The following is a 15,742-nucleotide window of genomic DNA, read 5'->3' on the forward strand; positions in this document are numbered from 1 at the left end:
AAGAAGTCACAGAAAAGAAGAATGTCAAGAAGAACCTAACAATTCGCCAGCCCTTATTGTGACAAGCTGGACTGCAAGATAGTTTACTTATCTCATTTCATCTTCATGGTAACTATGAGATTAGCCTTATTATAACAATTGGCCATAATAGGGGACAGTTAGGGCAATTAAATAACTTCACCCACTCATTAAACAATTATTAAGCACCAACTCTGTGCCAGGTACTACTGCAGGTGTTGAGAATAAAACAGTGAATAAAACAAAGTCTTTACCCTCATGGAACTTATTTATTCTTGAAGGAGAGAAAATTCAGAGAAATAAACCAGTGATCTATGGTGCAACAGATGCTAAGTAAAACGGAGGAAGAAAAAGAAAGAAAGGCAAGGAGAATAGGACGTGCAGCCAGACTGTCCAAACTCACTCACACTGCTAGGAAATCTCAGGCATCTGGGGATATTGAGAATGAAAACATTGAAATAAGAGGTTACTGGACTGAAAAAGGTAAAGGTCATGGCAGAAGAAGAAACAAACAAAAGCTTCTCACTAGAAGAAAAGAGAACTGAAATAGTAGCTAGCTGTCTCAAATTCCTTTCTTTTAAAGATGTTTAAAGATACTACTTGAACCATTTACAATCCTGGCTGGAAGGCGGCCTAAGCACAAAAACTGGGTCACATTGAAACACTCCCTCCACTTCTCTTGCCTCCCTTCACCCAAAACAACAATGAGAAATAGACCATGCACATCTCTATCAAATGCATGCTTCTGGAGAGAGCGACCAGAAGCCAGTAAGAGCACTCTGCCAGCTTCAATACAGGCCTGCCTCCTGGCCCTCGGGCCCAGGCCCAGGCAATGGGAAACGCAGCCTGGATTCGTCAGAGCCCAATTATGGCTATCAGTACTGATCAAAGTGCAATGCCTTCAAACAGCACCACCACGACCACCACCACCACAATCATTATTATCACCACCACCATCACTACTATCTCCATTATCACTACCACAAGCATTGCCACCACCATTATTATTACCACCATTATTATCACTCCCATTACCAGCAACACTCGCTCAACCCTCTACCTCAATTGCCACCTCCCCATCACCTCTCCATTGCTGCCACATCACCGCCGCTACCATCACACCATAACCACATCACCACGACTGCCACCACTATGATATAATTCAAAATAAAATCGCTTTTCAACAGAGAAACATAAAACTGTTTGCTAATATTAAAAGAGCTTCTTCCTGGATTCTGTGACTGCAAAACTATGGATAGCCAATTGAAGTGCAGCTTTTCTAAAAATTTTTGGTGTTCCCACATTGCTGGAACCCTAAAGCATGTGCTGAGCCAGGCTGTAGGGTCGTCCTGCAGTGGCCTTCCCCTGGGAGGTGGACTAGAATTCAAAACAGTACAAAGAACAAAGCATTAAGACATTGGTCTTGGCTAAGAATAACATCAAACCACAGATGTGATGATTTGTGAAGAAACAATATTTTAGCATAAGATTTTTTATTTATACCAAGATTTCAACTATCTATAATTAAATTAGGAGATGAAAGTATTCCCTATCTCAGTGAAAACCTTCTCCCCATCTGCCCAATTGCTTATGGAAGACATCTGAGAGTTATCTGACGCTTGCTCCCCCGCAAACCCAAAAGCCAGTTTATTACCATCCTTCAATGTGGTATCCTAAGTAACTTTTGAATCTGTCCTCTCCCCTCCACCTCTGCCACTACCACGTTAGGCCAAGCCACCTTAATCTGTCTTCTGGACTGCCTCCCAGGTCTCCCCACTTCTCCCCCACCCTCCCCAAACCAACCCCACACGACAACCTTGTTGTTATTTTTCACTATCCACTGCACTTACAATAAAGATCAAAATTCTTAAAATATCCCATGACATCCTGAAGGATTTAGTATCTGTCCACATCTTTATCCTCAGTTCATCTCTCTTCCTCTCTGTGCATCCACTACATCGGCATTCTTTTGGTTCCTTGAATGTACCTTGTCCCTTTGCACCTTGGGCCTCTGTATGTGCTGTTCCTGCGCCCATAAGGTTCTACCCTCTCCACTTTCTCTTCTAATTAACTCATCCATCCTTTAGATACTAGGTACCAGACCAATCAGTTTCCCTTTTTATACGTCTTACTGTATTTCAATCTTCTACATTTGCTGCGTAGCATATCTTAGGCCCTAATTGTATATTTGTATAATTATTTGATTTGTCTCTTTCTCATGATGGTAAGCTCTCCGGGGCAGAGACCATATGATTCTCGCTGCACATTTTATACTAGGGCTAATCCTGGCATCTGGCACTCGAGGGCAGCTGCCAATTCTGGTATATGTCTGAGTGTGTACAATGATTATGATAAAACTCATGTTCCCTCCTCCAACTATAGCATGGATCCATGACTGGCAGGATGGATGACTCTCATTGCCACAGTGAGATGCATTCCCTCCCTGAGGAAACCTGCTAAAGATTAACAAGTGTCTTTCTAACCCAGAGTTAGAAAACCTGGGCAGAAAGAGTAAAAGGAGAGCATCAAACACACTTTTTGGAGTGCTTTATATAGAGTCAGAACCTTAAAGCTAAACAGTGCCTACCATGGATCACGTCTTAAGATTTGCAGATAATCCCTGGCATTAGATTGAGCCTCTGTGTTAGACAGCAACACGGGATGCGCTAATGTATACCCGGATGACGGTCGGCTGGCTGTGTAACTGTCATTTCCTGAAACTCTCTTGAAGACAAAAGGTATATCCCAAGAGAACAAACCTCTGAGCAAAACATTCTTTATGAACAAACAATAGCTCTATATGCAGACACAGACAAGACGCCAATAAATCCCGGTAATAGTATTAGCAACAATAACAACCCGCAATACCAGTAAATATAAAGTTTATTTCTCTAGAGAGTCTTAGTTGTATTAAAGACATTCTCTTACTGGCTTTTTCCAAATTTCTATGCTAAAGGAGAAAAGTTAAAAATTGGGCAGCCAACTTCAAAGACAAAGAAAACAAGGCAGAGTTTCAAATGACTCCCAAAGAGACCACTGACAGAAAACAGAACTAAAAGTCAACAGATGTTCAGGAACTGACTTTCCAATTCGATGTACATATTTGTACAGGTCAATGAACTCCCATAGAGGGGACAAGGATGTCATAGCTAGAGGCAGAACACTGAACCGTAATAACATAACCCCCTAGTAGCTAGAACATGGGTCCTATCCCCACCTCCCACCTTACACTTCTCTGAAGATTAGAATCAACCAGTATTATTAAAAACATATTCCTGGGCCCCATACTTATTGAGTCAGACTTTCCAGAGCAGTGGACTAGTAATGTATATTTAATAAGCACTCCAGGGGATTCTTAATTGGGAAACATCCTAAAAGGTCCAGGTATAATAACCTGGGAGGAGACCAGTGGCTCGAGGGCACAGGTGAGGGATTTCTGTGAGTACAGGAGTGACCTGGGTGTTTCTGGCCAGGCCTTCCAGTAGACACATTTCAGGAGAAGGAAGGGCTGTGTCCCTGGAGACACAGTGAGAAACTGCAAACACAAAGCAGCCCAGCTGCACTGGAATAGATACCACTCCCCACCTTGGTGGGCTGGAACAGAGCCCAGAAATAGCCAGACCCATGCCAATGCCCAGAGAATGGGGGAGCAGTGAGTCAGACCCACGAGGCCAGCGTGAAGACTGGCCGAGGGACGGAGATGGTGTAGTCATGTATAGGTTCAAAACACCCTGTGACCCAGAAAGGAAGAGCTTGGGAATGGATATTGAGCACGGGGGTTTTGTGGGAGCTAAGGTCTTAATAATACACTTTTATTAATGATAATGATAGCAGCACCTGGCTTGCTGAGCAGGATACAAAGCACTTTGCTTGCATCATCTCATTTACTCCATTCACTTGATAAATTGTTATTAGACAACAGCTCCCTGTGCCAGGCAGTGCTCAGTCTAGGAGGCAGAGTGGTTGTAGCAGATGCATAAGCTCTGTGGACAGCTCTGCTCACTTGCATTACCCCTCCTCAAGCACCTGCAAAGTCTCTTCACTTTTCTACCTGAAGGATTCTGCGAGGCAGAGCTCGCTCCCTCAGCCTGGAAGTATGGGAGAGTTACCTCTCCTGGAAAGGAGTATGTGGATAAACACTACAGCCCAATTTTCAGATGGCTACAACTGAGAATTTTCTATGTAGTTCCTCAGAGGGGTGCCAAGGGACTAATTCCAGTCACCTGCTGTCAGCTCTTCCTCTGTCTCTATTTCCTGCTTCCCAGGGTCACCTCTCTGTACTCAAGGCCTGCTATGAGGCTCTGCTTTCTAGAGGAACCTAATATAAGAAAGTGAGCAGTGTAACAAAGTAGACATAATCCCTGTCTCTCTGGAGCTTATAGTCAGAAACAGAGAAAAAACAAATACACAAATGAAGATTTAGTTCCGGGACAGATGCAGTGAAGGGCACAGGGAATTGCAAGTAATGGTGGGGGAGGCTGGATAATTTGAATGACAAGTGAATATTTGATGAATATTAAATACTCATTGCACTGGGCATTGTGATATTACATCTGATACTCGGCTTCCAACACTTTAACTTTTAAATCACGAATCAGGATGGCTCTAGAAACAAGAGACATTAAAAAAAAAAAAAAGCACAAAAGACTTGAATAGGCATAAATGTTAAACAAGACTAAATGCTATATGTTCCTAGTAAAGGTTTAGGAAAACATTATGGGTCTTCCGAAAGAGAAACATCATGAGTCTTCTAGCTTCATCTGTCCTATTCCTGCCATCTTCATTGCCACCATCGCCTCCCACATGGATGATGCATTAGCCTCCAAGATGTCTCCCTATTTCCCAACAACACACGCTACCTAGAGTGGTCTTTTAAAGATGTAAATCTGAACATGTCATTCTCTTTTGTATAACCTCCAATGGCTTCTCTCTTTACTTTGACAAAACCTGAAATCCACGCCCTGGTGACCAGGCCCTGTGCAGTCTGGCCACTGCCAACCCTTCTGACATTATCTGACACATTCACTCTGCAATTCACTATACTCCAGCCTCATGGACCTTTGTCTATGTCTTGAAAAACTGCACGCACCTCTGTTCCTGCTGTTCCTGGAGTACATATATTAGTTAGGATTTTCATTATTATTTCATTCCAAAGCCAACAACAAATGCTATATGTGGCTTCAACAGAAAGTTGTCCTTACCAACGTGGTCTTGGTGCAAGATAAATAACACCTGGATCAGCACTGATCAGAGAGGCAAATCAGAGGAGCCTGGCCGCCCCGCCCCCACTCCACACTTTCATCTCACACCAGTCTGACCTGGCACATCAGACCCTTTTTCGTAGTTACCTTAAAACAAGTTCTTAATTCGCTCCTCCCATCAGTTCCAAGTTCTTCCTATGCCCCCAAGTCACTTCAACACTGTACTAATTTCCTGTGCCCAGCACATTTCATCTCCAATCCACTTCTGACAACACCCTCCCTGTCCCTAGGGGAACTAGCCCTCCACATGCTTATGCCAGGAGCTCTATTATGTGTGTTTGGATTTATTGAATAGGAAGGGTATAGCCAAAATTATTTACTTGTGTTGGTGTTAAATTTAATGCACTATATACAAAGCCTCTGAAATCTGGCCTTAGTCCTGCTTCCATACCTTCTGGACCTTTCTCCTCTTGGACCCCCTCCCCATCTGAGTGGGCCCTGGCATTTCCTTTATCCTTGGCATTTACAGAGTCATAGGGGCTCTCTCAGTAAGACCTTGGTAAGACACCAGTCCCTGAGAGGCTTGCTCTACTCAAAGGGCATGAGAAGAAACTTTCTTTGCTGTCTTTATCCACAAAATAAAACACTCCAAATAAGAGGTGCCTAGGACACACTTCTGGTTTTAAGCATCATCAGATCCTATAAAAGTCATCTTTAATATTTCCTTTCTGATCCCAATGACCCAAACCGTAAAAGTCACAAGTACCATTGAAAATGCCTTTTAAGTTTCCTCCAGTTAAGAAAAATTAAACATAAATCCATTCTTTCCTGCCACTCTCCTAATATTCCTGTCTACCGCAAACTAAGATCGTTCGGAAAAAAAAAAAAAAAAAAAAAAAACCCACAGAAAATAAAATTACTTAATATGATTGCAGAGATTTTAACAAATTTATTATGGTTCCATATCCTGAGCAGCATATACTATTTTTTTTTTTATTTATAAACAATTTCCTCATTTAAAAACTTAATAGGAGCTCAATGGGGCAATTTTTAGAAAGCAAAAACAAAAAATATTTTTCAAATCACCCATAATCATTCCACCTGAAAGTAACCACCAATAAAATATTGTTTTTTATCTTTCCAGTACATGTTTCTACATCTAGTTATTCAGTAAGCAAAATTAGAATCACATTGTATTACTGTTATAAAATTGTTTCTGCATGTATAAATAGATCGTGAACATGTACCCATGTTAATAAAGACTCTCATAAAATATAGTTTTAAATAGTCATCATTCAGATTGGCATTTCTCCAGAGGTGGTAGTATGTCCCCCAGGGAGCACTTAGGAAATTTGGGGGACATTCGTGATTGGTTCAGAGGCTGGGGGTGCCTACTAGTATTCGGTGGGCTAGCATCAAAGCTGCCAGGGCCCCTGAGATGTGAGGGCCAGTCCCACACCACCAAGAATTGCTCCACATCCCACATGACTTCCAAATGTCTTCTTGAAATGTTAGAGCCAGAGATACCTTGCCCTCACAGTCTGAACCAGAAAACTACGAGCACTAGTGAATGAAATAGAAAATAGAGAGGTGGGGGTTAGACTAAATAGTCTCAAACATTCCACCCAGAGCCACTATCCTGTGATTTCATCACACACAGAAATCCAGCCACATGACTTTCCATCTAGTTCTCACAAAGTTATCAATTATCCTTATATTCCTATCTTCTTCCATGATCAAATAACTGGAAAATTCATATTTTCCATTAATTTAGAACTTGGTCCAGCCGGCTAAGTGTTCAGTGTTCCTGAGGCCACGGGAATGAGGCTATTCTTCAGCTTGTTCTTTATCTTCCCAATGAGGCAGTGGCTACTCCAGTGCTTAACCATTTCAAATCCAATGTCTTGACAGCTTTTACCCTTAAGCACAAACCCAGGAAACTATAATGGATATACATAAAAATATTTTAAAATGATTCTTACTATACTATCTACAAATATAAATCCTAGAAGTAACCAAAATAACTAATAATTTGGAATTAGCTAAAAAATGATAGTACATCCACAGAAAGGAACATTTCACAGCCATTAATATTTTAGAATATTTAATATAGAAAAATACAATATTAAGGGAGACAAAAAAGTTATCTAGAAATGCATCTCTAAGATTTCATATATATGAAAAAATTCATACATATGAATATATATGAAAAAAATCCAAAAATTGTTTTTACGTAGCATTGGTTAAAGATAAAGAAAAACATAGAGAAAGCGGAAAGGTGGGAGCTAGCTGTGTGTGTCACTATGTGTGACGTGTGTGTATATGTGTGTGTGGTATTTAACATAAGTCTTGAAAAAGAATCACCTGTTGATGAATACGATGACAGAAGCACTGGAGTAGCCACTGCCTCGTTGGGAAGATAAAGAACAAGCTGAAGAACAGCCTCATTCCCGTGGCCTCAGGAACACTGAACACTTAACTGGCTGGACCAAGTACTAAATTAGATTTCAGTTTATATACACTCTGCTATAATCACTACTTACATTTCCCTCTTACACCTACTCCAAGTTAGGCCAAGAAGTTTTCCAAGATGTTGAGATGTCAAGAACAAACTTTTTTGTTCGATCTTCTAGAAATATTATTTCTAACACAGGGCTACCATGACACCAAAATTTGTAAAACATGTTTCTTACAGAATATTTGTTATGGAAAATCAAATTTGTTCACCTTACCATAAATAAGCTCACCAGTCTTGTGATAATTAACCCACTTGTCTATTATTCAGCTTATGTATAAAGATCGTATAGTCAGAATGCATTCATGTCTGGCTTTATACTCTGGGGCCGGCTTAAAATAACAGTCCTTCTAACAGATTCAATCCCTACTATATCAGGATGCTCCTTTCAGATACAGTTATTTTTCATGCCCACATTAAAACAATAACAACAATAGAAAAATGTATATCGTGATGGTGACAGTGGTTATATCTGAGTAGTAAGATTACAATAAATTTTTATTTCCTTGGAGTTTTCGTATTTAGCAATATAACCATGTTTTACTTATTTTATTATTTTTCAATGAGAGAATGTCTGAGTTTCCCTTTTAGCTTTATACCTAATCATCATCCAGTGAAAGTATTAACAATTTATCAAGTGACCAAGGGGCAGACTAAAAAAAAAAAAAAAAAAAAAGAATTTTATTCCCAGAATAATCAAGTGTGGGCTCTTTTTCAATCAGCAGTTTATGGATTTGGCATGAAATTTTTTTATGCTCTACAGCAAGAAGGAGGAATTATTTTTATCTATGACTGTAAGATGTTATATTATTAAGCTAAAGTCTCTCCATGTCTAATCCTTTAAACATGTAGAGCATTGAGCATTTTCACTGTAAGAGTCAGAAAAGGCCTTAGATATCAGCTGACCCAAAGTCCTGTTAGAGGAGAGGACTTAAGGCTTTGGGTGAAGTGACCAAGGTCACCTGACAGACATGAGATAAGACACTGCATTTCTTAATTTGAATGTTCTTTCCATTTCACCAGATTTGTGCCCATGGAGGTGGAGGCAAGATGAGAGGATGAAAAAGAGTCCTCAATTTATGGCTTCCTTCCGATGCAATATACCCAAAGTAAGCTATTTTAGAACCTTCTCATTACCCAGTTGTACACCAAGGAGTCTCGAAACATTGTCAAGACAAGCTTTTTTTTTTTTTTTTTATCTCTACCTCATCCCCTGTGCGTCCCTTGCCCTCATTAAAAAAAAAAAAAAGAAGAAAAGAAACCTTAAGAGAACACTAATGAGAAGAAAAAAAACAAAACAAAACATGCTGGCAACATGCACAGCTCCTGCTCTGGTACAGTTCAAGATGGCAGATCTTGTCTTCCCTATTATTAACAATCTCTGGTGCTCACTCTCTTAACAGTCATTCTTTCTCTTTTTAGCAGAACTCATTAAGACTCTGCTTACTTCTATGAAAAAAAATTAAATGAGAAACAATTAGCTATTAAAACACACACGTACACACACAAGTTGTCTATCTCAAAAATAAAAGATGAAAGGATTTATCCCCCATGGAAAAGTAGCTGCCAACAAAACTTCCTCTTTCTATAGAGCAACAGAAGTTTTTCTTTCATCTGGAATGTCACAAAAATAGTCAAAGCCATTGAAGGCCATTATCCTAACCTCTACCCCAATCTTCAAGGCTCTTTAACTGGAGACTTCTAGATGAAGAGACTAATGAACTCTAATTAGCAAAGTAACCATCGAATTTAGTGGTAACACAATGCAATGGAATAGCCTGTTTATGCAGACAAGATCTTTAATGACATTAAAGGTTTAATGCAGTCATAAATTTTAATACAAAATTTTAAACACAAGTGAGTTAATCACTCTCAAAAGTAAATTTACTTTGCTGGGTAAGAAGTACCCTAATTCATTAGCATTCTCTTACATTCATAAATTCTACTTTGTCATATCTAATTGTTCATAGAATTGGCACTGGCTTTAGCTATAAAAATCAATCAAACTGATAAATATTCATCAAGTGACTGCTCTAAACAGACTGATGGTGTTTGTCTTGGTTCTATTACAAGGAGAGTAAGAGCTTAAGCAAACCACAGCTTCACTGGATGTCAAATCAGAAAATGAGATGTTGTATTAAATGATGACTAAAGTTTCATTCTTGTTCTAAATGTACTTCTATAATTTTAAGTGTTTTGAAAAGTTCCAGGTACTGAAGAGCATGCCAGAGTAGTGCAATGTGCAATTCTTCCACTCATGTGCACTGAAAATCCAAATTAAATTGTAAACACACCAGCTCAGAAAAGGAGGCGTTAAGACACTGTCAGCCATCACCTTATTAGGGCTCAGCTCCAGGTAGCTAGAGTCCCCGGGATGAGCAGTTGCTGTGAAAAAAAGGATTGAAGCAGGAATTATAAATAAAGTATTTGTAGGCGCCAGGGAAAGGGCATAAATAAATGGGAAGATCTAGGTGAAAATTATGGGAAAAAATGAAGCGCTTGCTTCAGCTAATTGTTGCCTTTCAAGAATGTAGGCTCTCGGTTACCTCATCTTCAGATTTTTCAAAAGATTGCCAAAAATCTCCTGATTTTAAAATATTGAATCAGAACATCTTAAAGCCAAATAAACTTCTACCATAGACACACACAGATTTGAGATCTCTGAGGAGGGGCACGCATTACCAAAAAAATTAAATGAATGGGTAAGGGAGGCATGGCAAATAGAGGAGGGATGCAAAGAAAGAGGGTGTAGGGGGCTTTACTGACATGTGAAGTTGGCTCTGTTGAGGTAATTCAGAAGAGCAAGCAAACTTGGAGGTAGAAAGAGGTTAAAACAGTGGTTCCAAAGCTTTTGGGGGGTCATGAGTATCATGGGATTCTGATAAATGTTTTAGAAGTTTTCTCTGAAAAAATAAACTTATGTAGTAGGCGAAATAATGCTCCCCAAAGATGTCCATCCATGTCCTCATTCCTTGCCCCCTCCCCATGTTACCTGACATGACAAAAGGAGTTCTGCAGATGTAATTAAGTTAAGGGCCTTGAGATGGGAAGATTGTATACATTATCTGAGTCGGTCTAATCTCATGAATCCTTAAAATTAGACGATCTTTCCCAGCCCTGGTCAGAGGGAGATGTATGAATGAATGCTCAGGGAGATACAATGTTGCGAGCTTTAAAAAGGGAGAATCCATGAGCCAAGGAATGTAGGCAGTTTTCAGAAACAAAAAAGGCTAGAAAATGGATCTATTCTCCCCTAGAGCCTCCAGAAAGGCAGGCAGGCCTCTGCTGACACTGATTTTTTAGCCCAGTGAGACCCATGTTGGATGTCTATCTTAGAGAACTATAAGATTATATAGTTATGTTGTTTTATGCCACAGGTTTATGCTCATTTGTTATAGTAGCCTCTGTAAACCAATATAGTATACATACACTCAAACTTAGGCAAAAACATTCATAGTCTTCCCTGAAGCTTATCCACACACACAGATAAAGGCTCCTTGTTCTAGAAAGAGCTGAAGATAGAACATACTCTGAGAAATGAAGGTATGAAGTTATTTTTCCTTGGCATGCATGGAAAGATCAATGCCCACCGCATTACATAATCAGTTCCCAAATATCACTTCTACAAGGATGCATACATTCTCTGAAGACTACCCCTTTAAATCTCACTTAAATGACACGTGATATTTGTCACTCGACTGCTCCTTGCTGCAGAAAGATGTGTCTTCCCTTTTTCAAATTGTTCATTCTATTAACAACATTCTCTCCCCAGCTCCAAGAAGACGGCATTTTACACCTGCCGAGATTTAGCCTGGCTTCTCTCCTCACTTTGAGCCAGACCTAGATCTGGCGTGTCCTGTTACAGTATCATGTCTCTATCAAGATCCTATTGGACATGATATGCCTGAACCTGGCCACGTACTGACATAAAACGGAAGAGTAAGGTTATCAAGAATGTGAGCTACCTGACTCAAAGCTGTTTTTAGCCTGATATCTCATTTCACCAACTCATCCAATTTCATAATCCCTATAATATTTTAAGATGTTTTTTGAAGTTCTATTAAAATGTCCCTGGATGACACCACCATGGTTATGACAAATAACTGTAGTTTAAAGATTACCAGACCAGTCTAAACACTAAATCTAATAGTACCAGACATAACTGGCCTAACATGCCTCCTGATCTGCAACTTAACATCAGATCCTTGATTGCCAACATTGTTGCATAGAATATTCTGGAATGCTGCTAAACTCTGTGAAAGCACAGCATGGAGGCTAGAAGAGGAAAAGAAGACAATGAGGTATTTGATGTCCTACAGAGGTTTACTTAGGGGTAGAGGAAGAGAGACCAGATCTGTTTTTGCAAGAAGTAGCCAACCTATTGGAAAGACAAGACAAGCCTGAGTTAATAAGGAAGGCTGCCCACTAACCTTATATCTGGTTCCTCTTCCTAACTTGTGGAAGAGACTTAGGAACCTCCTAAAATCTGACACAAACCGTCTTGCGTATGTGCACCTCAGGAAAGTTTCCATACATCTCTGAGAATCAGAATAAAACTGTAACTCTGCAACCCCAAATGTAAGAGTTGCTCTCCCATGTGTTACCTTTTCAGGGAGATGCTAATTTAATATCCTTAGTCTTACTAGTCATATGTGAATGATTCCCACCACATAATCCTATTAAATTTCTGACTGGCCCTCTGATAACGGTAATATCACCATTTACCTTCCCCACTGTAAATGGGATATAAAGTGGTTTAAAGTTTACCAAACATCAAGTATCTTCGAGAAGGTTAATTATTGATACCATTTTTCCCCATTGGCCTCTGTGGAATATTCACCCCAAAGGGCCACTGTGCATTCCACAAACAAATAAGAATGATTTACTTTCGTTTTGTTTTGCTTTTTTATTTTTATTTTTTTACTCTTCTGAAATATGCATGGGAATATAGCTGGCCTCATTCATGCTGAGACAGGCAGTCACCAGTCTGGTGGGGGGAGACAGGGTCACTGACTGTTCTAGTCTGCCTAAAGCAGCTTTATTGAAATAAAGTCTCAAATAGGAGGGAGAATGTCCTGATCAGCAGAGAAATGACAAGGTTGAGTCTTACCTGACCTGAGGTCAAGTAAGAATAAACAAATAAGAGATGGCAACTTGTGAGAAGGGTGGTAAGAGGTACCCACGAATCCAACTGGATAATGAATCACCCTACTTTTGGGGTCCCATTAACCTCTTGGGGCTCTATGGTTCTAAATTTAGTATATTGGATATTTTAAAGCACAATTACGTAGCACAATCTTCTCTATAGTTGTTGATTCATTTAGACTCTGCTACCTTAGAAAAAACTTTCTAAAGATCATTCTCAGAAGTACACTGAGTCAGGCCTATGATTACACTGTATACAAGATCCCACAAAGACAGCTGACATAACTAGCAATTGAATTCTTTCTGCTGTTTACTTCCAGAAAAGACTTTCCGTAGACAGCTGCAACACCAGGCTCCCGCCAGAATGCCCTGCCAACCTTGCTGCAGACAGTTTCTACCCATGTCCTTGCCCTTGACTCACGGCTGTCTCCAGCAGGTCTAGCAGACCAGAGAGGCCAGCCTGGGGCTACTTCAGGGCCTAAAGACACCACTTGGATCAGTACAGAAATCACATCTGCTATGTCATAATCAGACATTTATAGGTTCAAATTCTAGCTCAGCCTTTTTCACTTGTACCACAGCAGGCAAATGCCTTAATGTCTCTTGGTCTCAGGCTCCTCCTCCATAAAATGGGGCTATGAGTATCCACTTTATAAGGAAGCGGCGAGGGCTGTATGAGATAGCATGTGAAAATCAATTGCCTTGACCTCTACAGTGTTGTCACTATCATTATCACAGAGGAAAACCTAATCTTGTCTCTGGCAGAGAATAAAACAGGACAAAATGAAATCAGCATTTCTCCAAAGGCAGGACTGTCACCACTCCTCTCGGAGCCTTAAGGCTGATTATCTTCAAACTGAAGACAGAGAAAATAGGTTATTTACATTTCTCTGAAACTCAGACTCAACAATACTCCTTTTAGGCCCCTTTAAGCAGCTTCTCAGACAATAAGAAATGCCACAAAGTCAGAAAGCCTTGGCTCTTGTGTGGGAGGAGCAAGCACAAGGAAACCTCAGGCACAGCACGACTTCTGACACCAAAGGGCCCACCTTGGTTGAAGCCGCACTGTTTCTTGGCCCCTGAACATGAGGTTTTGTGGACTGTCATGAGCTGGCATTCCTGTTCTCCCCCGGCACTCCGACTGGCTGGATGCCACATGCTCTGCCTCCTGCAAGAAGAAACAGCAAAAGTAGAGTGAGCTGCCAGCAACCATCAGTACGACAGCATTCTTTGGCTTGTGGGTGTGTCTCAGGGAAGGGGAGCAGAGATACACAAACTACTGATTGTTGTGGAGGGAGGGGGCCAATGAGTGACCTGAAAATTTAAAAGCCTCTTGCTATTACTTGCTGCAAAATAACAGAATAAAGAAAAAAAGAAAACTAATAAAAAACCTAATTTTCAAAAGATATGATATAGCCATACCATAAAAAGTTTGCAGACATTAAAAATGATGTCATAGAAGCATATTGCATGAATAGATCTGAAAATATAATTTCTAGAATAATATTTATAGTATAGGCTTATTTTTGAAAAAACATATGTATGAATGTTCACACATGCGTGTGCGTGCACACATACACACGCAGACACACACACAGATTGGGATAAGATGAACCAAAATATTAATAGTAACAAACTCCGAGATGGCATTTCCTTTTTATTTCTTTTTGGGATTCATCTATATTTTCTACAATAAATATACATTACTTCTATAATAAGAAATTTAAGTTAATCTGAAAACTAAGGAACAAATCATTCTTAAAAATTCCAAATCTCTCTTTTACTCCCTGACCCTACACACACATGTGCATGCTCACACCATTACCATTAGCTATGCTGTATCCAGAGAAATAACCACATTGGTCATTCCATGATGCAATCTACTCGTTAATTTAGAAAAACTCCAGAACACTAAACTCTCTAGAGAATATCATAAACACACCCAAGCTAAAATGAATTTGGATTCAATACAAGGACACACACACCAAAAATGATAAATTTATATATGTTCAGTAGTTGAACCACTATAGTCTTTGAGCAATGCCAAACCTCTGACAAATTTCTCTTAAGATAAAACCATCCCTCTTTACTTGATAAATGAAACACTAAAATCAAACTCAGTGAGAAATTCAGTAAATCCAGATGGCTAGTCATGCAGTCCAAATATTCAAGTGATAGTGAATTTGGGTCTGATTGTGCAGTATATTGTGGTGGCAATGTAGACCAAGCTCCTCTATTACAGGTGTGGGATGAAGTCAGTATGAGTACCAATATCTCAGAAGTCATTTTCCAAAATATTAGAATAATTCGGTGGGGCTATTTGTTAAATAGTCATGGCAAGCTTCTAAACAAAATCATACGAATGCCTTCCTATATGAGGGCTAAAATGGGGACGGGGAGCAAAATTGAGAAAAAGCAATGAGTTAGGCCTACCAAGATCTTCTCTTCAATTCCATTTTTTCTAAACCTCTGGCTTCACACAAGAAGACACTCCACATAAAAAGGTTCCATTAGTGGACACTAGTTCCCGAGACTTAGTACTGCTTTGAAAAATTCTACAGCTACCCAAATACTGGCTGAGTTTCCTCCAAAAATGGCTTTCAGGTGAGATAGCTCTGCTTGCTACTTGCTAAGTAGACTTCAGTTTCCTTGTCTGTAAAATAGGAATAAAACTCCAGGCTCACAAGGTTGTTGAACAAGAGCTCATTAGAACCCCTTTCAGTGCAGGCAGACTGCAGGCACACAATAGATAGGGACCACTGATGATGTTAATATCCCTTTTATAAAAATGCCTTTAAAGCTCAATATTCTGAAACTAATGTTAAAGAAGAGTTCAGCAAAAGCAAAACTTTTCTGTGGTAGA

General features: G+C 39.8%; 1 protein-coding gene across 15 annotated transcripts in view; it reads right to left on the reverse strand.

Annotated features, from left to right (window-relative positions):
* The window catches only part of FAM13C (family with sequence similarity 13 member C), a 150,408-nt gene that overhangs the window by 63,492 nt on the left and 71,174 nt on the right, over positions 1-15,742 (reverse strand). For 14 of the 15 annotated variants that reach the window (XR_002780914.1, XM_023531977.1, XM_011362228.1 and 11 more), the window contains one exon: positions 13,929-14,047. The exons of the other annotated variant lie outside the window; for it this stretch is intronic. Coding sequence is in view for 13 of the 14 variants with exons in the window: in XM_023531977.1 (XP_023387745.1) it covers positions 13,929-14,047 (119 nt within the window). In the remaining variant the exon portion in view is untranslated. The remainder of the gene's footprint in view (positions 1-13,928; positions 14,048-15,742) is intronic. 15 annotated transcript variants of the gene reach the window in all.

Source organism: Pteropus vampyrus, unplaced genomic scaffold, assembly GCF_000151845.1.
Source record: "Pteropus vampyrus isolate Shadow unplaced genomic scaffold, Pvam_2.0 Scaffold3, whole genome shotgun sequence".
Lineage (NCBI taxonomy): Eukaryota > Metazoa > Chordata > Mammalia > Chiroptera > Pteropodidae > Pteropus > Pteropus vampyrus.